General features: G+C 37.7%; 1 protein-coding gene across 13 annotated transcripts in view; it reads right to left on the bottom strand.

The window, feature by feature from the left end:
- Enox2 (ecto-NOX disulfide-thiol exchanger 2) overlaps positions 1–23,486 on the bottom strand; it is a 344,879-nt gene extending 321,393 nt beyond the window's left edge. For 4 of the 13 annotated variants that reach the window (XM_087199818.1, XM_004860065.4, XM_021240586.2 and 1 more), the window contains exons 1-2: positions 23,284–23,486; positions 21,982–22,041 (exon numbers count right to left, since the gene is read on the bottom strand). Coding sequence is in view for 4 of the 13 variants with exons in the window: in XM_087199815.1 (XP_087055941.1) it covers positions 8,416–8,437 (22 nt within the window). In the remaining 9 variants the exon portion in view is untranslated. Of the gene's footprint in view, positions 1–7,324; positions 8,334–8,415; positions 13,976–21,981; positions 22,042–23,283 lie in introns of those variants that run through there. The other 9 variants (XM_087199813.1, XM_087199814.1, XM_087199816.1 and 6 more) reach the window with 7 other exon arrangements.
- Positions 23,487–25,829: the final 2,343 nt, after the last annotated feature.

Below are 25,829 nucleotides of genomic sequence, written 5' to 3'. Positions count from 1 at the left end.
ATAAAAACATGAATCAAATTTACTTTTGATGATGGCCTACTTGTTTGATATTTATAACCAAGATAAAATGTAATATGCCACCAAAAAACTCTTCTAGAACAGTCTGACTTACCTTACAATTATTCCTATTTTTATTATACATGGATTGTGATAGTTATTTCATGTTCTTCACATTCTTGATCACGAATTGAGGTGAATTCAGACTGTGCAACTTTCACTGAATAAGTCACACAAATTTCCATGAGTCAGCCAAGTATAGAAGGGTTGTGGCTCTTTGCAGTTCCTGCCCCACCTCCAAACCCAAGGGCAGGGTTTGAGAAAATGCCGACCATGTTTGGCAGCAAGAGTAGCAGTCTAGGGCAGGGGTCCAGGAGTGGCAATGAGTAGAGTATATGAAGAATCTAAAGAATGTATTCCTTACAATTTCTTAGAAGTGCTAACTGAACACATGTCAATTCCTGTTCAGTAGACTGTTAATACGGGGAGTATTTTCTTTACATTCTCCTAATTTCACTGATCTGGGAATTTTGTGAGGGAACACCCTAGTACTGATAACCTTTCTTCTCTCCTCCTTCCTCCTTCTCATCCTCTCCTCCTTCCTGCTCCTCCTCTTCCTTCTCCTCCTCTTCCTCCTCCTCTTCCTTCGGTCTCCCGTTCTCCCTGTCACACACATAAGGGGGGCATCGATTCATAATTACATGTATAAGCAAAAAGCAACAAGAATGTTGGAGTTAGAGGCAGAGATGTAAACAAGTTAGTAGTATAAACAGCCTTGGGTAAGAAGGACAACTAATAGAGTATGCTAATTAAGGATTAAATAATTTATGTAAAGATCCTAGCATAGTCCTATAGTATACCTTTAAAAATACATTTCCCTTCTCCATTCTAGTTTAAATTATGAAGGGACTTGATCAGGATAAACTTTTCCACCAAACGTAAAAATGTCCAGATTCTTAAGTAAAATAAAAATATCACTGAAAATTGTAGATGTAATCTGGGAGAAGGGAGAGACAAGGGGTTAAAATTTTCCTTTAGATCCAGAGAGGTTTCTTCTTTAGACATTTCTCCAAACTGTAGTGTTCTCTTTAGTTCTCAAAACAAAAGAATCTATTTGCAGAATGCTACGGGGTGGCCCTGAGTGGCACTTTAAAGCACCAGTTTTGAACTTTTCTAGGCAGTTCAGAGAGACTGGATACAACAATGGATTCTGGGAGTGAGTCTGAATGGTACAAAAAAGGAGCGGGGGGGTCTGCTGTCCATTAAAAACAAAAAGCAGAGCCAAAGAAAGTGAAGAATGGAAGGGATAGAAGGGAATTTCGGGATGTGCTAAAAATTTTAGCAATTGAAAAGAGTACAAAGAACTGAGACCTAAGCAACAGAGGGCAGGTCAAGTTGGCATAATTACATACCATATAGTTTCCATAAATGGCAATACTCAAGTACATTACTTTACCCATGTGTTTGTTCCAATACTATAGATTCTGATAGTGGGTTCTTTTTAAAGCCACCAACAACCAATACACATGAACTTCACACAGTCATAAAACAGGTCTAGATTTATGTCCCTTTCTTTAGAAATAGACTATTTCTGATTCAAATTCTTCCAAAGGTTTAATGCTATTTTAAATAGTGAAATCATCCAGAAAGTAACATGCTACCAGTTCAAGGAAGATTTGTCAGAAAAAGAAATGGAAACTGAAAAGCAGTGAGTGGCTAAAGGGGTTAAACAACCTAAAAGAGAATAGTGAAAGGGTCTGAAAAGGTATGAAAGGTATGAAAGTGTGTACGACCTAAGCACTGGAGCTAGGAGCTCTTTCTTCTGATTAACTGAAGTTTCTTATCTGTAGTTTAGAAATCAAGGCTTAATAGCCAGCTCTTAACAGCAAACCAATATGATGAGAAAAATAGTACAGATGAGAAATGCAGATTGTAGATCTCATTTAAATTTAATTGAGATCATAATTTGTTAAATCACTTCTGAGAATAACTCACTTTAGGCCATGTTTAAAATTTAAATTGTCCATAAAAAGAAATGCAATTCCCTATCAATCAAAGGTAACAATGTTCCTTTTGCTTTCCCATCAATACCATCACCACTGCGGCCACCTATATCTCTAAGAGAGTTACTCCATCTAGATAATCAAACGTTCTTGAGCTGTGCTCCAATACTGTATCTAACAACCACATGTGATTACTTAAAACTCAATTTAATTAAACTTATACAAAATAAAAATTCAGTTAGTTATTGAGCCACGTGTGGCTAGTGGCTACCATATGGGTCAGTGAAGATACAGTATATTTGATCACTGCAAAAAGTTCTGTTGAACAGCACTGGGTGAGATATCAGATAGGCAGACCAAGACTTCTGGCATTAAAACAAAAAATTCAAACCATCTCAATGACAGTTTTTTCACAAGTCAATTAATATTCATATGCACAGAGAATACAGATCGGGATTTAATATTTTATTTTTTACTTTGGACAGTGGTTCTCAAAAGACAGTTGTGCAGAATAATCGTGTGGGGAGTATGCTAAATGCTAATTACTCAGAGAATGATTCTGTAGGTCTGGGTTGGAAATCCAGGAATGTGGATTTAATGTATATGTTCTAGATAATACTGTCATGGGTAGCTCCTAAACCACAATTTGAGAAACACTGTGATTATGCATCAAAAAATTTAAATTGTTTTTATCAAGTGATGAATGGATAAAGAAAACATGGTACATATACACAGTGAATACTATTCATCTATAAAAAGAATGAAATCCTGTCATTTGCAACATGGATGGAACTAGAGATCATTATGTTAAGTAAAGTAAGTTGGCACAGAAAGACAAGTACCACATGATCTCACTTACATATGCAATCTAAAATAGCAGATCTCATAGTAGTTGATAGTAGAATAGTGGTTACCAGAGGCTGAGGAAGGGTGGGTTGGTAGAAGGGATGAGGAAAGCTTGATCAATGGTTACTAACTTATAGTTAGATAGGAGCAAAAAGCTCTAATGCACTATAGATGTAGTATATTATAGTGACTATAGATACCAATAATATATTGTATATTTCAAAATAGCTAGATCAGGTAATTCTGAATGTTTTATCACAAAAGAATAAGAAATGTTCAAGAGATAGATATATGTTCAACCTGATTGGTACATTATACAATGTATGTATGTGTTGGAACATCACGTGATACCTCATTAGTATGTATAATTTTTATGTTTTATGTATTTAAAATTTAAAATTCGTACCTAACAAAACCAAAGCGATAAAAATAAAGCAAAAAAAAAAAAAGATTCCAATTATCACTTTACATATAGTGATTTATTTTCTGCTATGTTTAAGTATTGGTATGTGTACACAGGCAAGTCCCTCTCACTACAAAAGTTCAGTGTTTCACAAAGGAAAAACAAGGAGGTTTCAAAGTCTTCACAAAGATGAGTATAGAGGAAAAAAAGTGAAGACAGCTATACTAGAGATAAATATTTTCAATATAATACTCCAGAATATCTATGCAAGGCAGAAGCAATCTAAACATTTAGCATCTGAAACTCTCAGGGTCTGAAACAGCAGTAGGTGAGGTGAAAAGCCTCTTTGGTGGTACAGCTGCTAAACACTTAATATTGTATGTGAGTCCTAACTATGTGCAAGGTGCTAGGCTATGTGCTAAAAGCTAAGTAAAATATGTTTAGTTACATCAAAACTCAGTCTACTGGAAGAAGACAGACAACAGTACATAGTGTAACACAGTGACAGGGGTGGTGTGAGCTGAACCTTAAATGTCAAGTGTCCTTAGGGTTGCTGGAGATATGGAAGATTAAGTTTACATGTAGAGAATAGTATGGATGGAAATTCAAATTTGGAGAATAGTATGGAGGAAAACAAAAGAGCCTGAAAATCTGTGATGTATATGGTGACTCAGAAGTGGTGTAGTTAGTAAGGTTGAGTTGTGTAGTAGGAGATGAGGCTGTAACAGCAGCCTGGATGGCTGAGCCAAGACATGCATGGTTCCAAATGCCTGTTTGGAAACAAACCAAAATCCTTTAGAAAAAAAAAATATGTAGAGAAATGATAGGATAAGGTCTGCATTTAGGAAGAATAATGCAACATCAAGGGATAAAATAGAGTAGGGAGAGAGTACATGCTGGGAAGATGCGCTATGATTTGTCATTTAGCTACATAGAAGAAAGATTACACTCCGGTTAGCAATGTTTCTTACTGCAAAAAGCTGAGAATCAAGAAAAATGCAAAAGCACATAAAATATTTTTAAAACAAAGTTGAAAATCTGAAGAATATGAATGGTAGCAGTATTTGGAAAAGACTGGGGATACAATGATCCTCCATGACGTTGTTAATAAAGAGTACCAGTGATGGGGTCAGAAAGAATATAAAAATCTTTAACAGTCTTGTGAGCAGACAGCTCTACACAGTCTAGGCCTTTTGAAGTCATGGACAATGTGATATCTGCTCTGGAGGGCACGCTAGCAAGAAAACAGCTTCTAAGAGGATGGGCTGTGGGGACAAAATTTCTGTGATCAAATCTTAATTTTCGTATCCAGTAATTATGCAATCTGGTAAGCAGGTTATATGAAATCTGTGTCAGTTTTTCTAATCTTCGGGTGGAAATAATACTACCTACATCTCATGGAAATGAAGATGAATAAGTCCATATATACAAGGTCTTTATAACAGGGCCTGGCACAAAGTAAGTATAAAATAAATGTTAACTATTCTTATTATTGTGTGTATATATGGGTGGGGAATGCACAGTTAACTATGCTATGCTCAATAACCCTTGAAAGCATCAGTGCTATGTCTATGGGATGTCAGACAGTACAGTTTAGCTGCTCAAAAGGCATCTGCAGTACTTCCCAGCATAGACAGCATGCCTTGATTATTATTCATATTAAGTATATTAAGTCCTTTTTTGAAAAGATGTAAACAAATATTTAAATATTCTTATTAAACCCCTTAAGTAAGTCAGTACAAGCAGGCTCTAGTACACCATTTGCTAGTGTAAAGGAACCCTTATACTTTCCTCCATAAGATCTGCCCTTCACAGGAGTAAAGATAAAACAGATATACTGGAGGGAAAAATCTGTCAGCCAACCCAACTTCACTTCCCTGAATAACCAGAATGTTGAAATCTACTCCTCTTTTTTGGCCTCACATAGTTCAGGAAAAAAGTGATTATTTTGTAGGTGGAAGATTTTTTTTCTTCACCGGTAAGAAAATGTCGATTTCTTAAAAGTCCCAATAATCTCCTTTTCATTTAAATTGGGAATGCTTGTTCCCAGAGAAAGGAACAGAGTAAAGGGTGGTTAGCTACTTCCAAGCACAAAGGAAATTTGCTGCCTGAAACCAAATTGAATATAGCTTCCAATCACAGCCCTTGTTTTCTCATTTCTCCTTCTAATCCTGATCTATTCTCCCAAATTCCCTCCTCTATTTTTTAAACGTCAAATTTAAGTTTAAAGAATGATGAAAAGGCTCTATATCCTACTTCCCTTATACCAGAAGGAAATAATATATGGATAACTTTCTAATACATTAATTTATAAAGATATCATCTTAAATACAGGCAAATTCTAATTATATGGTATATGAGTCAATATACCCATTACCATCTTTCTAAAAGTCTCATGAACAGGTTATGACAATATGTGCCTTATCTCTGGCTCACTTTCTTGATAACATTCTCAAATATTCTCCTAAAGAAGACTTCATGTCTATGTCATGAAGATATGGTCATTTCCCTTGTACATGGAATGCTCTTAAATAAATTTACATGTAAGAGCAATCCTTTGAAAATGTTTCCTGGAAGGGTTTCAAATAAAGCTTTACCAGAGACAAGCTACTCAAGTATCTGGGTTCATCTGGTGAACTGATAACGCAGTTTTAAATATAAGTATTCCCTTCTTCAGTCAATGGGACAGAAAGTATAAGTTTTCTTTAAAACTAATGAATTTAAAATTGAGAAACCACTTGAGAACTTAAAAAGATGTGAAGGCGGGGGGACAGGGCAGAGAAACAGAGAAAGCTGCAAAATGTGCAACTGAGGTAGTTATATATTTTTTTTCTGTTGATCTGGAAAAAATATTCTAATTTTTAAAACATACAACACTTTACATTCATGGCTAGAATATTTTGAAATACACATTTATGAAAGCAATCTTATAAATTCAATGAGTGGATTATTAAAAACAAAGTAACTGTTAAAGAAGGAAGGAAAATATTCCATATTAACCTTTAGGATAAGACAACATTATTGTTCTCCAAAATTTAAAATTTCTACTTGCATTCATATTGATTATATAATCAAAATACTTGTGTTCTCTACATACCTGAAAAAATAATCTGGAGAGCACTCACATAGTAAAATAAAGGTTGGATTAAAAATAATTTTGAAAAACATCTCTAGAGTTCTATCAAAAAACACATTTTTTAGTAAATGACTTAACTTAGTCTCCTTGACTTATAAGTCTAATTTACTCTGGACCCATCAACTGGCAGGCAATCTGGTGTAAGGGAGAAAAACCCACAGATTTTTAAATCAGATGATATAACCTATGAGTTCAGGCTCTGACACTTAGATGTGAGGCTTCAGACCAGCTACTTATCCTCTGAGTCTCCGTTTTCTTACCTATAAAATGAATATAATATCACCACTGTTGTCATGCAGAGTTGTTATGATGACAAGCTAAGTTTTATACAATATCCACTATGATTCAATAACCAAGAACTATATTGCAATTATAATGCATAATAGAGTAAAATCATTAAGGGATTAAACATATACTCACTATTAACATACAAATAAAATTCAGTCTTAAAAGCCATCGAGTTGGATTTGGCATTATTCATTTGGTCACCTCAAAATTGAGAGATAGCAAGGAGACAATGTCATCATTTATTTTAATATGAACATTTTTAATAGCATAGAGAAATTCTTCCCAGATATAGTAATTCCAGCAGCATAACAAACTCCAGCATTTTTCACTGCCAGAAACTTAAACCATTAACATCAGTCCATGAGAAACCTCTATTGAACAAAGTAATATCTTCCATGTGAATATATCTATTTAATTTTGTAGTGGAGAAACAAGACAGTCTCTGGTTTTAACCAGAGGAGGAAAACCTCAACAACTTCTCATATTAATATATAGAGAGATAGCTCTTCTACAGTCAAGCATGCATCGGAGTATGGAGAAAACATCCAGCAAGCACAACTTTCCAACACTTAGCAAAACAAACCAACTGATACCCAAAGAGGAAACAAGCTATAAATTCAAATAAACGGGCTGCACGGAGACTACACAAACCTGCTGTTGCTTTAATTGCAGACAATTCAATTCAGCAGCTGTTGGTCCAGGCACTAAGGTTCACTGTATGCTCTTCAACGTAACCTTGAAATATTGTCACTCACTCACTTCTCCACATCATCTGCACGCTGTCCAATTAATGAGGAGCGAAATCAACTGTCAAACCACGCATCAAAACAGAACATGATCTTTTAGCTCTTAAGCACAGGAGCACAATATTTTAAGGATAATAAAGCAAGAATGGTGATGAAAGTCCTTGACAATAAATGATATTTAAACTTATCCAAACATGTGATTGAACGAACTAAGCTTCTGTACTGTTCAGCAAGAAAGTGAAACTTTCTCAGGTTTTTCATTCAGAAGAGACCTTCCTATCTAATTGGTGTGTATGAAGCCTCTAAAACACTATCCACAAATATCTGATCAGACTCTTCAAGTTTTTCATTAAGCATAAGGGAATATTTAAGGAACATTCTTGATCCAGTGATATTTTACAGTACGGATGGGCTAGCACTTTAAGCCTTGCTGTTTCCAGCACTTTTTTCTACCCAGAGAATAAACAAACAATAATATATAATGTTCATCAACCTGAGTTCGATAATAAAATGAAAATAATTTACCAAACAGATGTGTTCTGGAATGTTTCCTATTTGAAGTTTCCTCACTCTTAACTATATGCCAAATCTATAAACCAATTAACAAATACAGGAGTTAAAAAAACTCAAGAGAAACAAAACATACTAACTATTTAGAAATTGCTTTTTGCTTCTAAAGCACTGCGTCTTCTATGCAAACACTCTGTGCTATATCACATACTACAGTTGCAGACATAAGACTTGAGAAATTCAATACAAGAATACAGCAGAGAAGCGTGCACAATTAAGAGATCGGGACTTCCAATTTAACAGAAAATCCAGATTTTACACAGCAATCTGCCACTAACGTAATTGGGGCAGGCATGTTTTATGCAGCTATTTTGTTTAGCTCATTAGAATCCTATTTGTCCTTCAGTACAATTGAACTGGAGGCAAAATAAGAGAAAGAAATGTACTTTGAAACAAAAGGAAAATTTCAGATAAAAGATACTATACCTGTATATTGTACCAGGAACATTGTGACACTCTTCAGGGAACTGTTTCACGCTGTATTCTACCGTGAGTTATTCCCTCCTTACCCTCTTCTCTCCACAAAAAGAAAAGCCAAAGAACAGCAAGCCCCCTCTATACATTAGCCCTAACCCGCCCCTTCATTGAGGAAAAGAAAAAAAAACAGCCACAATTCAGCTCAGGTCCGATGCTTCTGTTTAGCTCAGCTCCAGCCGAGCAACTGAGCTCTAGCAAGGGAGTACAGGGAGGTGGATTCTGATGCCAGTAGCACTTCCATCCACTTCACTTACACAAAAGCAGGCAGTGGAAAATCCAGGAGCCGTGAAGACAAGGGCTGGAACTGGCTTTTATGAATTGCTATTACTGCATGTGTCACCATCCATCTCCAATGATGGACACTTATAGGCTGAATTGGGAGTGCAGGGATGGGGGGGGGTTGGAGAGCAGGTGGAGAAGCAATTAGCAGTATGTTCATCGGGGAATTCGTTTGGGATTTCATACATCAGTGCCTAAAGAAACAGCATGCAGTTGACAAATCAGAACTTTACGATTTGCATGCCTTAGAAGAAATCTTAGCTCGCATCTCCAAACAAAATAACACTTGCCCACTCTTAAAGGACATAGAAAGGCACCCCTCCACTTTCTCTTTCCTCCAGCTACTATTGTTCCTGAGATATCAACATGCAGAATGAACATTTGCTAATTTTCCCTAAGGAATTGTATTTAAAAGGCTGGAAGCAGAGGAAGTATAAAGAAATTAAATTCTATTGAACATGACATCTCTTAACAAAAAGGCAAGAAGCTAATTATTTTAAGCCAACTTTTCATCCTTAGTCCCACTCCCCAGGTGCAGCTTTCACACCTATAGTCAGTGGATCACATAACTTTTGTACATACATGTAACTCTGAAAAAAATTACATCTACCTAAAAATAGTTGAGTTAAAGTCAAAATGAAAAGCCAAGAGTTATGTGTAGGACTCACTATAGGCGACCTTAAGAAGTCACTTTATCTGTAAGTGCTTCCGTTTTACTCATCTGCTAAATTAAAGCACACTTTAAAATTAGTCATGAGTAGGAACAAAAAGGAGATAGTCTTTTAGGGAGGGAAAACGATACAAATGAAGGAGCACTGGGGGTAGGTGTCAGGAAACCTGGGCTTGGGTTCTAGTTCTACAACTTTCTAGCTGTGTAACTCTGGATGAGACACATAACTTCCCTGAGCCTAAATTTGCTTATTTATAAAGTGGAAATAATAGGACCTATCCTGACTGCTTTACGAGATTGTTGCAAAAAGCTAATGGATAATAGATGTGATAACCCTTTTATAAATTATCAAAGGATATAAAATTGTATGGGACTATTACTACAGCCTGAAACAAGGCTTGCTTATATGACTGAAGTGAGGCACCTCTCTCACATAAGACAAATTACAGGAATAAAGGGTCAAAATGATTTCTTTAAATTTTAAAATAAAAAAGAAGTACTATTTTAAAATTCCCAGGGAGGAAACTTTTTGAAAAGAAGACAATTTTAAACATAATATACAATATTATCAAAAGCTTATTAAAAAGACTGGAGCCCTCTAATTCCCTCTTTCATTTCTGAAAATTTGGTCCATTTTCCTTCATATGGTCTGACATATGATATATCTAGAATGTTCAATATATCTATTGAACAATGAACATATCCTTTGTTAAATCTTTCTATTTACCTGGTACAGCCTCTCAGCCCTGTAAGTGGGGAATGATTTGAGTTGACTGGCTAAATCTAAATCCACAAGGAAAAAATTCAAAGTCATGCTTTATAAGACTCCAGGCTGCCTTGATACTATATATACAGTGACCTGACCAGCTGGCTTAGGCTGGGACACAATTTTAGCACATGAAGTCCTGGGGTGGCCACACCTGGGGCACTAACTGATCCAGGCAATGTTTGGGGACCTTTGGTTCAGCCAAATCCCACATGGGCTGATTTCCATCTGTATGGTGGTTACTACCCAAGTATATGCCTATCCAAATGGGTCAAATCTGAAGCAGCCAAAATTAAAGGTGGGGGCCACAGCAGAAATATCAGATGTCAGCTCCTCTCAGCCCCTGCCAATGGTATCTGTCTCCACAAACAAGCGCTTAGCCCAATTCTCATGAGAAGAAAACTTTTTCTAATGGCCCCCTTTAAATGCCATTATCACTACTTAAAATGCAAGTAAAATATGCATACAATAAATCTATATTAAATCAGTGGAAAATGGATCATGTGAGTCACAATGTGTTAGGCGACTAGTAGCTAAGAACAAAAGAACCATTAAAAGGGGGAAAGGAAGGAAGGGCCGGGGTAGGGAACAGATAAGATAGGAGGAGGAGGCCAGGGGAGGAAAGAAATGAATCTAAGGTGATAGCTTTTTTTCTAATCAAAAAATGTGCTTGCTGGGTTCACCCCAAATCTCACCTAGAGCGCTTGTTTCTTGAGGCATTGAAAATGGGCCTTTTACTACCATAGCTACAATCCTAGCCTTCTATCCACTCATGTTAACAGACAAGAAATTGAAAAGGTACTGGTGGCCCTGGCACCAGAACTTACTTTCCTCTAGCATGTGGAAAGCCAAGAAAGTAGGAGAAGTTCTCCAGAGCCCTCATCACTGCAACCTCCACCACGGCCTCACCTGTAGCATGGCTAGCCACTAAAACATGTGGCAACCCAATTTCAGGTTCTGCAAACATTAAAAACCACAGCGGTAAAAAGAAACAAAGGATGTATTTCAGAATCCAGCTGTTATGCTTTGGGGCACTGCAACTAAGTTCTGCACAAATTTAAGCCTGAATTTCATATTTCCCAAATTCCTAACAAGAGCCACTTAAAAGAAAGGGAAAAGGACAGGGATGTCGAGATTTTATTAGCCTCTTTCCCACAGTTAAAATATAAGGATCATATCACTAACATGACTGACATAGTATCCCAAAAGGCAATGAGGTGGGAGGCAGCAGCTTCAACCCAGATTAGCAAGAACAGAAACAAAAGCATCAGAGCATCCTGATAAAAACAAACACACAAGCATACCCACCAAAAACCGTTGCAGTGTTTCCATTATCCTGATTTCAAGCTCCAGAATGTATGCACTAATGGTTTGCTAAACCAGCAGAGCTCCTCCTCAGCAGCCATCAACAAGCCTGACTGATCTTTGCAAATGAATTCCCATCGTTAGCCACCTTGGATGCTGAGTATTTTTGTCAAAAACAAAAATCCCAGTGGAAGATTTCAAAGAACCAAGAACTTGAACTAAACTATGAACCTAAACGAGGAAAACAACACTAATTTGCTAAACCCCAAACAAAATAGAAATGTTAAGAGTTTAAAAGCAACAAAAACTAGTGAACTGATTTGAACCAGAACAAAAATTTGTTTTCTGAATCAATCAAACTTGCACCAAATCCTGAGAGTATAAACAGTTCAAATTCCTGTAAAGAGCATATTTCAAGGCTTGGTTCCCCCTGCTTAACAGCTCACAAAGGAACTAAGAAATGAACACTGGATAAACAGTCAAGAGAATTAAATTCTACTATTTTTTTCACTATTTGACCTTGGTCGAGTAATTTCTAGGCCAGGAATGGTGGCACATGCCTGGAATCCTACCACTTGGACAGCTGAGGCAGGAGGATTGAGGGTTTGAGCCCAGCCTGGGCTACATAACAAATTTGAGGCTAGTCTGGACTACACAGCAATAATTTGTCTAAAAAAAACTATCAACTTCTACTCTTTTACCTCAGCTTGCTTGCCTCAAAATGCCTGGACTGGAGTTGTCAATATCCCAAATTTAATACTCAAAGGCAATTTTAAATTTTAGCCTAGTGATGAAATAGATGTCACAGTTTAGCCCTAATCTCTAGGAAGGAGAGAGATGGACCATCCAAAGTCTTCTAAAGGTTCATGCTTCTAGCTTATTTTGTAATATGCTTCACATGAAAGTTGGTAAGTGTTCTTATTCAGCTTTGGGAATAATCACCTAATAAATCTGTTTCAGAATGTGTCTCCCAAAAAAATGTTTCTGGAACAGTTTGTTTGTCACAAGAGAAAGCTACAGGTGAATAGTCTGGTCCCAAAAAAAGGAAGAAGAAAGAAACAGAGTGATCTAGACTATGCTGAGCACCTACTGTATGCCAGAGGTGCTATATTTTACATAATTGTCTTAATCAGTCCTCATAATACAGCTACATTCTAGATATTTCATAGGTAAGAAAACAGAGGCTTACTCATGTTAAATGATTGCTTATACTTCACTGTGACAGACCTGGGACAGACCAGGAAAGACCTGGGACTTGAACTTAAGTGACAGACCTGGGACTTGAACTCAAGCAATCTGAGTCTATTACTATACCAACACAACATTTTTATGATTAAAGGCATACTTCCTTCTCAATTCAGTGATCTGGTTGGCACTGCTTAATGAATGAATTGCATGTTGAGTTCCTGTGGTAAAACCAGACTTCCTTATATTTATACTTGGTTGTTTTCTTTAATGTCATAATGGTTAGGACCACTGGGCTCTAGAAGCAGACTTGAGTTTCTTGAATTCTGGCTTATGGACAAAACCATTCTGAGTCCCGAGTTTTTTACCTGCCAAATGCAGAAAGAAGTAGTACCTACATCATCGGGTTGTTGAAAAGTGTCAGTGATGTGATATCAGCTACTACAATTCTTGGCACAAAATGACTACTCAGTAAATGTAGATTTCAACTATGTATTTATAAGCAAAAGAAAAGGAGAGGTTATTTTTTAAAAGGCAACTAAGATTCACTGAACTCAGTGCTCATTGGTTGTAGTACTGATAGTCTGAGAAAGGGATTTTCAGTGGCCTATCTACGCCCTCCAAAATGAAGCTGCAACTTGCGGTAGGTTAGCATATTCATGAAAAAAGTGAATATGGTATATTAATTGGTGATACCTAAGTAGTGACAGGGAAACTTGGGTACTGGGCTCCACTGAGCAGCAACTGTCCCTAGTTTCTAAGAACCTATCCTTCTAAAGAGAGAGTTGGGAAGGAGCGAGACATACTACTGGAAGTAACTAGTGGACTAAGGCATCCATCTTCCCCCAATGCTTCAAGCCCTGGTTTATTTCCTCCAATTCACCTGTGACCTTCTTTTCATATACTCCTTTCTCCTCTTCTCCCTCAGTTTATTCTGTTTTTATTATGTTTCTTTTCCTGGCGGTAGCTCTGTTTCTGCTCATCAGCATTAAGTGGTATTTATGGAATTAGTACCTGGCATTGCACTAGGTGAAATGGAGAGGTATCCAAAAGTCAATCAAAGGGACACATGTTCCATGGCCAAACACATCTAAGACACACACAGGTAGACCAGAGTTTTGGCAGCACAATAAATGTAGGTATAATTGGATGGCTTAGTTGATTTCAACACAAAATAATTTGTTCATCTACTTAATTATATGTACACTGAAGAATTTATAAAAATTGCACTAAAGTCACAACTTAATTTGAAATGCACAGAAGGATGTGCCACAGAAGAATGGCCAAAACTAATAAATATAATAAAATGTTCATTATAGAATCAAAATGATAAATATTTGGGTATTCACTGTATATTTCAACTTTGCTATAGAGCTGAAATTTTTCATAACAAAGAGTTGATAAAAAAGAAAGGATTAAAGGGTATGGCTTATTTAACCTCAAATGTTTCAGAACAAAATATTTATAAAAGAAACATAAAGCAAATAGGACAAAATATAAAAACTGGTGAAGCTGAGTGATGGCACATAAGACTTCTTGTATAATTCTTGCCATTTTTCTATATTTAAAAGTATTTCAAAATAAAAAGTTAAAAGGTAGTTTGTTGAAGAGTGATGCCTTAAACCTAGTATTTCTGTTGCCACTTTTAGCAGAGGGTATTAAGTCAATAGTAGTAGATATATTGGAAAGGAAGGAAGAAGAATGAGGGACAATAATAACCAGCCCATAAATATACCTTGGGTGCCCTACTATATGCAAGATCATATACTAGGCACTGTGGGAGGTTCAAGGAGGTGAAAAACACAGTCCATGGCATAGGTAGACTCACAGTGTAGGTGAGGGAATGCCAAAGCAGTGTCTGAAAGAGTAGCTGGCTAGAACTGAGTTCTGTGAAGAGAGAAGCATAAATGTTGGAAGGGTAGGTTGAAGCCAGATTGCAGAGATCAGGCTGAAGAGTTTGGACTTTATCCTATGGATAACAGCAAGCCATTTATGGTATCTGAGTCATGGAAAAGAAATGACCTAAAACTGACTGGCTAGACAATACAATTTGTTTGGGCATAGGTATTTTCAACATGAATTTGCTTTTTATTCATATATTTCTAGCCTTTATATCACAGTACTTCCCATATCTGGACATAGTCTTTAGGGATTTCCAACATTCTAAATGGTGCCCATCTTTCTAACAGGCACTTTCTGACATCTTTTTAGTCTCTTTCCTTTTCCCTCCTTTGGCCTCCAAAAGAAACTGACCGGGGCTTGCCTCAGCTGTGCTGACTCAGCAAGCAACAAGTAAGTCTCATGAACATTTTTAAAATGAAGCTGCTGTGCTCTGAAATTCCGATTTCCTTCATAATAATCAAACCCTAATCATGGCTGAGATCACTGATTTGAGTTGGAAGGAATGTTCAGCTAAATAACATGTGAAGGAGTATAGGAAGGTATGTCCTTTGTATAGGAGATAATTATTCAAAATGATCTCTGTATATTGAAAGAAAACCTAACAGAGACGGCATTGCTGAACAGTGACAAGTAATTGGGATAAAACCTCTCAAATAGTGTGAACCAAAAAATGGACTTCCTCTGTGTCGTTTTCACCCTCTTAAAGCCCATCCTTGAATCCAGTCATGTTACTCCCTCATTTAAAACCATCCTGCTGGCTCATCCTGCCTATCAGGCAGTGGGCCATGCTTCTTAGCAAGCTGACTTCCTTCACTAACTGGCTACAGGACTCTTTTCCATTCAGTCTCCCTCTTCAAGATTCCCAATGGTTCACATACAGCATCTTACCTTCTTCAGAACTAGCCATTTTTACACATGAATGCCTTACATGTGTTGGTGGTCCCTCTGCTTCAAACCTCTACCTCTTTGTCTACCTAGAGTCTAGGCCAGTGATGGTGAACCTTTTAGAATGTTCCATGATACAAACAACCCACTACTGCATGTGTGCCATAGGTTTGCCACTAATGGTCTAGGCAATGCCCACTCAAACCTTATGATTCATCACAGTTAAGACTCTGGTCTGGAAGTTGCCCAATCCCAGCAGTCATTTCCTCCACCATGTTCTCAGGGCACCTTGTACATACCTCTCTTTCTGAGCACCTTTCACACTGAAATATATTATTGGTTTGAGTGTCTATCTCCCCCACTAGACTGTGAGCTCCCTTAGAGCAGATAGGGATTGCATCTAATGTTTTATTATATTCCCAGTGTTTAGCATACTGTCTGGTCCTTTATATGTGCTCAAATGTCAACTCAGTGAATGAGTCAAATATCCCTTGAAGTCACACTCAGCATCTCTTGAAAGGTGAAAATTAGAACATCATGTGAACAAATAATCCTAGTGAAGTATGCTTGAGGTCCTGACTGAAAAAGAAATAGTAGGAGGACATTTCATGGGGCTTTACTGTGGGATGGTTTCAATCCCAGGAGACTCTCATTGGCACTAGTTGCTGCTAAAAAGAGCATCAGGAGTGGATGAAAAGGGCCCCCGCTGGGGATTTTCCCATCTTTATCTTTCATGGTATACCACTGAAGCAATGTTGTTTATGTAACATTCTTCATACGGTGTTGCAGCCTTTCTAAATTACAGCCAAACTTTCATTTGTGCTCTGCCTACAGATACCTTTGGGCCAGCCCTATTACTGAGTAGCCCCTGAATGTTCTCCAGTTCTTATTCTTACCTATGATTATTGTGCCAAAGAACAATATTTTGTAAATGACCACCAAAAAGCAGAGCCCCTAAAAGGGAAGGGGAACACAGGTAATTAAAAAGAAAGTAATCCTGTTTTCCTCCTAGGCTGGCAATCTATTTCACTATGCTGTCCATTGCACGTTTTACATTATGGTACTAGTAAAAGGAAAATTAAGACTTCAGTAAAACTTTACACATTACAGTCAAAAAAGAGGAAACCACACTGAGGAGTGGAGTGTAAATCTTTAGACATATGATAAGTAGCCACTTCTGAAAAACAAACATTAAGGCTGTGTAAAACAAACAGCAAAAAGCAATTAGCCCTTTCTGTAGACTAAACTGAGGTATATGCTGAATTTTTAAAAACTGAGTCTGTTTTGATCTTCAAAAATGTCAAACTGGTAAACACTTCACTTTTTTTGTACATATAAATCTAAGCGCCAAGCCTAGCTTGAGGAAGATTTAAGAGACATAAAATTTGTCTGAAGTGTCTGCCAAATTTCTGCAGCAGAGACAGAAACCCTGGAAAAGCTGACACAATCATAACTCTCACAGTATCACCAGTAGGCTTGTGCAAGGCTGAATGCACAGAAAGTCATTGTTCTCTCATACTGTTTGTAAACAGAGAAGTAGATCATTTGCTTATCAACTATCTGGTAGCTCGTTTTTTGCCTAGATAGTTCACACAGGAAAGAGACCAGAATTGAGGGTAGGGGAAAGCATCACTTCCTACTGGTACACAGCCTAATTTTCAGCTGAGTAAATTTTCATTTATACAAGGGGCCTACTTGTTCAAATCTTCTCTCTTTCATTTGTTCTTAAATGCTCATTCCCTCGTGTGTGCATCCTCTGCTTTCTGTCTAGAAGGCATTAAAAGGAGCATTTATAAATATCTAGCACAAAGTCTAGCACAGTGCTTTCACATAGTAAACCTACAATAATTCATTGAATGATCTGAAATGCTTACTGTAATTTCTATGTTCAACTTATTTGCTCATGGAGCAGAATTACAAATCCTTTTGGATTACTTGAAAAGGACACTTCCTTACAAAGTAGATATTTTATTCAGCTAACTCATACTTAGGACTGCTTTTTGCACAAAGAGTATTGCTTGTAGGGAAAATGGAAGGAAGATCACACTGCAAGATACAAAGTAACAATATGACCACTGATACTTTTTTGGAAAATATCTGACATCCCACATTCACTTGTATGTCATTATGGTAATCCACTACATTTGTCTAACATCACTTAACAGCACAAGAATGTAGTCCATGCATGGGCTCTATTCTGTAAATAGGATTAACTATGGAATTCAACCAAGATCTTCCCTAGGGACAAATTGCTGAAAAATACAACTACATCACATTTAAAAAAATAAATTAACCAATGACATCAGAGCCCATGAGACACACTGTTTCTTGCACATTGGATTCTATCCCATTTTTCTGTAGCTATCTGCTGACATCCCCATCCCAAAAGACACAGAATTTGAAAACATCAAGAAAAACAGAACAATTGGAAATATTCCCCCTCTCTTGCATGAAGTGTTACATGCACAAATGAAAGATCTCTGTACATCAGTACAATGTGAACCACGACACAGTAAAATTATGTCAGTCTGGGGCTGTTTTTGTTATGCTACGGTCACATATGACTTGCCTAAAGGGATGTTCAAATTCTGCATTCATACTGACAAAGACCAATAGAGACTGCAAGAAAACGAAGAGAGCAGAGTTGCAGCGGGAGGTTTTGACTTTTTCTTTGATAATATTCTTTATCATAACTTTTCTTTTCACTTCCATGTATTTAATCTTCCTCAAATGTAAAATAGGAATAACTGTATGTATTTAATATTTTTGCTCTGAGGATCACATGCAATACGAGTGTCTGGCACACAACAATGAACCTGTAAGTTGATTAACATTAACTAAACAACTATTATGTGTCTGGCACCGGCCTAAGAAACCCAAGGAAAAGTAAACTGTCAGAGGAAAAACTCACGCTATAGAGAAAAGCAAGAAATGATTTCTCAAATGTATTATAAAGCAGTCTAAAAAACTTTGGATATTATCCTAAGCGCAATGGGGAGTCTTTGAACTATAACACAGACTAGATAGCTTCAGACCTGTGGTTTACAAAAATTACTTTGTCAGCATCAGTGGAAAATGGACTGGAATGGGGTAAAGTGGAGGCAGTAGTAATCCAGGCTACAAGTGATACATGTAGATTAGGTGGCACACTTGCCTCAGACTAAGGCAATGGTAATAGTGTAGACATGAAAGAAACAGTTTTAAACAACTTTTTAAAAAAATTAACGAGTGCATCATTGTAAAAGTTTAGACAGTGAAAATATGCAAAAGGTTAAAAATAGAAATCATATGCAATATTATCATTTATAGCAAACCCCTATTAATATTTTGTGTATATTTAACCTTACAAGTTTTTTCTATGTGTATAAACAAATGTGTGTGGGGTGTAACATGTGTGGATGTATTTAAACTGAGAGCTGCCATTCTGCCCTGATGGTTTTATGCCTCAATTATTTTCTTAATATAGCATAAACAACTTCCCTCATCACTAAATATACTTTAGTAACATCAACTTTCTTGGGTACAATTGCGGTACATTTTATAAGTTGGTTTATAAATTTTATAATTGGTTCCATTTCAAACTCTTAATATTGGACACTGAAAATTTAGGGGGGGGGGATTTTTTTGCCATTATCATAATTCTGGTATAGACATTCTTGGAGCTAAAATTTTGGAAATATCATGACTGTTTCCTCAGCACTGAACCCTAGAAGTTGAACTGGTAGCTTGAAAACTATGTTCAATCTTAAGATTTCTGATACATAATGACAAAATGCTCTCCAGAAGTGCCGTTGTCAAATTATAGTTCTACTAGCAGTGTCTATGACTAAAAGGAGATAGATTGAAGAATGATGTCAAGGATAGAATCAACTGGACTCAGTGAGGTCAGAGGAGGGATGTTTCCTGGCAAAGTATCAGGGCAGAAGCAATGTGAACTCTGTCAAGAGGGACAAAGCAATGGGCAGGCTTAACAAACAAGTGCAAATTATGACAATGAAAAAGTAACTCTAGTGAAATTATGGGCATTTTCATTTGCTGCTTTCTTTAGGAGAAGTAGAAAATGTAGCAAAGAGCTAATCTTCACAGTGTTTGGCACTCTGTGGTAGCAAGATCCAAGGTCCATGGTTACATTCATGGGAATTTGTTGATCCATTCTTCTCAACCAATAACTATTTATTAGGTGTCTACCATATGCCAAGTGCTGTTTCTGGATGCCGCATAAATGCCATTCCTGGATGCTATGTGTATGGAGATGAATGAGTCCAGGTCCTTGCCCTTAAAGAGGTTACAGTCTAGCAGAGGAGACAGAAACATCCACAAACTGACACACTACAGTGTGGTAAGCCTGGAATAGAAATAAGTGTAGGGTCCGATGGAAGTCTTGCTCAATCTGTGCAATCATGTGTGGAGTGGGGGTGTTGAAAAGGCTTCCCAAAAATGAGCTAAGTCTTAAAGACAGCGGATTTCCTCAGGTGGCTAAGGGTCATAGATTATATCTATATTCCTTAGTTCCTTGAATATATGTGCCACTCCTCACAAGGACACAAGGACACTCAATAAGGCAGGCAGGATTTTTGTATGTAATCCAAATCCATTTTTTCTTGTGAGTGTGTCAAGCTAGGAATTGAACCCACGGCCTCACACATGCTAGGCAAGAGTTCTACCACTGAGCTGTATCTCAGCCTCCAAACCCACTCTTGAATAGTAATAATAGCCTCTCTGTTATCTTAATGTACATATAAGCATAGTATGTTTTGGCAATATTATGATCATGATAAAATATAAAAGATTACAAGAAAGTGTTATATACAAACTTTTAAAACAAATTTGTTGACACTGATACAATCATAATCTACCAAGTCCTACTAATTCTACCTTTTAAAGGTATTTCAAATCTGTTACCTTCTGTCATGTCACTACTCTTAGGTCCTTATCATTATTATCTCTCTCTGGAAAAGAGCATCCACCACCTATACTGGTCATGTTTCTCTCCACTGTCCACTGTTTCTCTCCCACTGTCATCATCCAAATGTGAAAATATGATTACAACACTCATTAAAACATTTTAATGGGTTGTTTTGTCTATAAATAGTATTTACAAATTTTTAATTATCTGAATAAAACTGGATGATTTTTAGCATATTCACACTGTTATTTAACAAATATTTGTTTAAATCAATATAAGACTAGTTCATTTTCTATTTTTACCAAATCAAATCCTAAGTAAACTTAGATTTGATGTGCTAATTCAGTTTTATCTTTTGCACCCCTGGTAGAAGCCCTACATTTTCAGAGCCACCTGGCCTACAAACTTCTTAGCATTGCAGTTGATTCTTCACAAATCAGTCCCAAAGTATCTTTCCATACTCTTCTCCTACTATTATACCTTTCTGTTCGTAATATGCACCCCAGCCATGATGAATTCCTCAATACTGAACAAAAATGTCCTAATCTTGTAGTCACAAGTTTTTCAGACTAACCCCTCTGTCTAGAATGGCTCTCCTACACCTTTCTCCACCTGACAAAGTCATCATCCTTCAGGACCGATGTGTCATATCACCTCCTCACAGAACCCTTCACCCTGACTCTTTCTGGCTAGTCCCTCTTTCCTCTACGTCTCCACAGCAATTTGTACCTGTCTCTGTTATACTATATACTATGGTACCTCAAAATTGTGGGCATCTATCTTCCCAACTAGATCCAAGGAGATCTCACACCTCATATGCTGTTGCATCTCCAAACCTTCACGTGGGAAGAGGATATGAAGGGGACACAGTGACTCAAGTCACTTTAAAAAAAAAAGCTAAAATAAAATTCAAAGTATCATCCAGGTCCAAATAGCTTAGAGGTATGACATATTTTACAAAGAGAATCATCTAATTCAGAAATAGCCATACTGGCTATAGGTTTGGCAGACAATTAGCCATGGTTGCAATAGCAGTTAAGGTAATTTGGTTTTGGCAGTTACTTTACAGCAGATACATTCTGACATAGAAATTCAAAGTGAATCATTTGTGTTTCTGCCAAGATGATCAATTATTCCCCACAATAATCTCTCCTTACCACACACTGGAAAGTCAAGGGCAAAAATGAACACCAGGACTGGCAAAGTATGATGGACAGAACATGGGCTTTGGAATCAGATATGTGTACACTCCAGCCCCAACTCAACTCCTTACAATCTATGTGACTTTCTGTATTTAAATCCACTGCATTTTAGTTTCTTCTTCTAGAAAAAAAATGAGAATAATAGTACATACATCATAACACTCTAAGATAATGTAACAAAGTGCTTATGATGACGGCTGGGACATTATATCAGCTCAATAAATAATAGTCATTACTGTCACTCAGTTAGATAATTACAATTCAAGTAATCTGTGAAAGGAGAGCAAATGTGTTTAAGAAAATGAATTTACATTACTAGGTTTTCAAACTGACAGCTACAGATTGTAGCTAAGAATAGCCACAAACAAAATGTCTGTAAGACAAACTTCTTCTTAGATTTAAATTAAACTCACACCTGGAACATACCACCACACTTCTTTGTGTTCTCCAAGAACTGATCTCAAATCAGGTCCCCCTAGGACGAAAAGAAAAATCACCCAATCTTAATTTTTTGTCTTTAATTTTATTTGATACAGAGTAATATCCAAACTATGTGGAGTTTTCAAAGTATCATGTCATTATGCTCCCAAGCTTTTCAACACTATTTCCCAAAATATCTCTCCTGACACCTCTTACTTCAGTCAGGCAGCCCACCTGTCACCCAGTCCTCCCTCTTCTATCCACACTTCTCAAACCCCAATGCTATCGTCAGGAAGGATTTTCCCTACCTCTGCCCATTTCAAATCTCCTTTCTCCTTTGGACCCCAAATTTAAATTCAATTCCTTCACAAAGCCCGCCAGGATCATTCCAGAAAGACAGATGAGTTTCAAGCCTTCAGCGCTTCCTGTGTTAGGCCTGAACTTCCACAAATCAACCCCCTACTCCCATCAGTATGCCCCCTTACACTAATCCTTTGGCACTTTTTGTGCACGTTTGTAATAATAATAAGTCTGTTTCACAACGGACTATTCGGTAGTTGGCGTGTCTCCTAAATTTTTATCAACGTTAATGCTATCAGTCTTTGATGGAACCCTCTACAATGTTCAAGCTTTAAAACTGGTCTAACCAGTCTATTAGTCTCACCAGAGCACTGCACTGAAACTTAAACACATATTTCTCAAAAGCAAGATTTCTTCCCTCTTCAGCTCCTTATCTCTTCTGGAAATTGAGAAGAAACCCTTTCCCATGTCAAAGACTTGGCCAGGAAAAGGGCAGTGGCTGGAGTGGCCAGGAACGCGATGGTGGCCCTTTGTATCCCACCGTCCAGGAAAAAGAAATTTGACACCAAGTCGTGCCTGGGGCCTGAAAAGGAATTCCCACGACCCCAGGAGAAAATAAGTGGAATTGTGTGCGTTGGGAGGAAGGAAAGAGATCACCCAAGTCCTGCAAGCAGTAAAGAATATCCACGCGCCGACCAGGGAAGCCCCTGTCACGAACCCTAATTACAACCCCCTAAAGAGGAACAAAGCAGAAGAGGAGTGTTGCGGTAGAAAAAGAAGGCAGCAGATTAGAGAGGGGAAAGGGAAAGATTGTGCTCCCGAGGCTCTAGGCAACTGGAGCCCACCCCGACACCCAGTCCCGACACCCCCTCCTCTGCAGAGGTGGAGCTGGGCGGAGTTAGGGCTGAACACAGCGGCCCGGAAGCACCTTCCTCCCTGGGCCCCCTCAGTCCCACAGTCCCCAGCCACAGCCACTCAGGCCTTCTGCCTCTCTGACCTCCAGCTCCCCGGCTACTGAAGCGCTACTCCTTAAAGAACCGCGGAAAATCGGGCAGGCGCGGCAGCTCCTGGGCGCAGAGTGCCCTCCCGGCATCCCATGCCATGTAACTGTCTTCTCAACTCCGCGCTTCGCGCTAGTTGGCCTAGACCCGGCACTTGGGCCCCAGGCTGCAATCCTACAGAAGCAGTAGCTGCTTCAGCGCTTTCTATTGGTTACTGGTGACCAGGAAAGCCTGAGGCCCAATCCCTTGTCTTCATGGGAAGTGTAGTTTACGGTCGCTGGAGGATGTTCTTCCTGGGCGGTGAGATCCAATAGTAATAATGGGAGAAATACGAGTGTAAAAGCGGTGGATTGTGGGAGATGGAGTCGAGAAACTTTTTTTTCCCTATATACCCACAATTCCTATTCCCACCTGCGCTTCCGATAGTCTTCTGAGTTCAGAATGAGGAGGGTATGCTGGGTATTGTAGTTTAAAGTGCACTGCGTTGCAGAATCATTCTCTTAAAGTGTGAGATTGTGCTTCTGCGGGCAAACGAAGGCTCTAGATTTATTTTAATGTTCTTAAGTTATTCCCATTTTATGGAAAGTATTTCATATTGTGATTTAACATCCTTTTTGGGTTTGATTTTTTTCAATATGTAAGCTTAGAATTTTAACTGAAAAGGAGACATGGTCCTTTAAAACAGTCAAAGTTTGTTTTGTATGAACCACGTGTATTAGAATCACTTTAAAGGCCTGGGGAAATGTATATTTTGTTTATAACTGGGAATCATATTTTCCCTTAGCAACAATATCATAATTAGACATAGAAATGTGATATAGGCCAGCCCAGAAGAAGACTTGTAGTAAAAATAAAAATATGTTTTAAAAGGTAGATAAAAAAATAAGTGGAGACTCGACACTTCAAGTGATTTAAAGGTTGAGGAAAATGGTTATTAGAGCTAATTTTACTAAATTTTGACCCCCTCCCACTGTTAGAGACAAATTCTTTCCGTGAATGAATCATCATTACAGTTGAATTCCTACAACTTTCCTGGTAAGGACGACGTTTTGACTCACAAATGGAATGAAGGGAAAGAGAGGTGCCATTTTGCTGAGATAATTGCTGAAAAATTTAAAGAAGTGGAGGAAAAGGATTTAATAGATTCAATCTTTTCTTCAGCAAACTGCTTTGTGCAAGGCTCTGGGATAGGTACTATTGTTACAAAATTGGAAAATAGTTCTTGTCCGCAATTAGCTGGCAGCCTTTGCAAGGGAGGGAGGTAAATGAGTATACATTGCAAAAAAGTACTCTGAAGAAGTCTACATAGGATTCTACAGAAACATGGGTAAGGGGGAATTCATTCTACTTCTGGAAGAAGCCATGACTGAGGAAAAGACTTGAAGAACCAGTAGGATATTTGTCATATCTGGGGCAAGAAAGTGAACCATATTTTATGCAGAGTGTGTACAGAGGCATATGGGCATGATAATGTACAAGAAACAAACAAATAAAAAGTTCCATATTGCAAAAACTAGATTAGTCAGGAATACCATATCAGTGAGTTCAAGCTAAAACTGGAAAGTGGTAGAAAACCATCAAAAGATTTTAAGGAAATAAATAGCATATGGAGTTCATAGGTGTGGGAAGTGAGGGAAAGGGAAGAGTCTATTATGACTCTCAAGTTCTGACTTGGAAAATTGAGTGTATGATAATACCATTTGCTGAGATGAGAAACTCGTAAGAAAAGCAAGTTTTACGAAGGACAAGAAGAAATCAGTTTGGGACATTTAAAATTTGAGGAGTTTGTGAAACATTTGGGTGAAGATACCTGGTAGGCTGATGAAAAATGTAGGCTGCAAGCTCAGTGGAGTGCTGTTAGTTGGAACTAAATATTTGGGAGACATCAGTATATAGTTGGCAACTAAGTGAAAATGGATTAAATTTCACTTAGAGAGTATTGAGAAAATAATATTTTCGCAATGCTAAGATTGAACCCAGGACCTTGTACATGCTAGGCAGGCACTCTACCACTAAGCTACACACATAGTCCCAGAAAAAATAATTTTTAAAGGACAAAGATTCCGTGTAGAACCCTAGAAAATAACAATATCCAAGTAGCAGATAAAGATGTGCTTTCAAAGGAAGCTGAGAAGAAAGGCCAGATGAACCAATATAAAGTGGAATTTTTGGAATCTAGCACAGAGAGGCCAAGTGACAGAAAGACAGGAGAGTAACAAGGAACTATTCATTCATGCATTCAGCAAGTATTTATTATAACTATAATATGCCAGGCATGGTTCTAGATGCTAATAATAGAGAAGTGGGAAACACACACAGCAATAACAACCCTGCCCTTTAGAGGTTATATTCTAGTAGAAACCATCAACATGCAAGAGAAATAATTAAAATACAAGGCAATAAGAAGTAATAATTCTGGATGGCTTGTCGGAATATGTGTGTGTGCATTCATACAAAGGTGACACTCTTTGATCCATTGTTGTATAATAAGATGAATTTGTCAAATGGTGGCTGAGGGTAAATTCTTATGGCTGGATTTAGA

Source organism: Heterocephalus glaber, unplaced genomic scaffold (assembly GCF_053883595.1).
Source record: "Heterocephalus glaber isolate CG9 unplaced genomic scaffold, H.glaber_assembly_v1.0 deba00001729, whole genome shotgun sequence".
NCBI classification, from domain to species: Eukaryota; Metazoa; Chordata; class Mammalia; order Rodentia; family Bathyergidae; genus Heterocephalus; species Heterocephalus glaber.
Note: the sequence above shows the minus strand (reverse complement) of the source record. Positions and strands in the feature narration are given on the sequence as shown.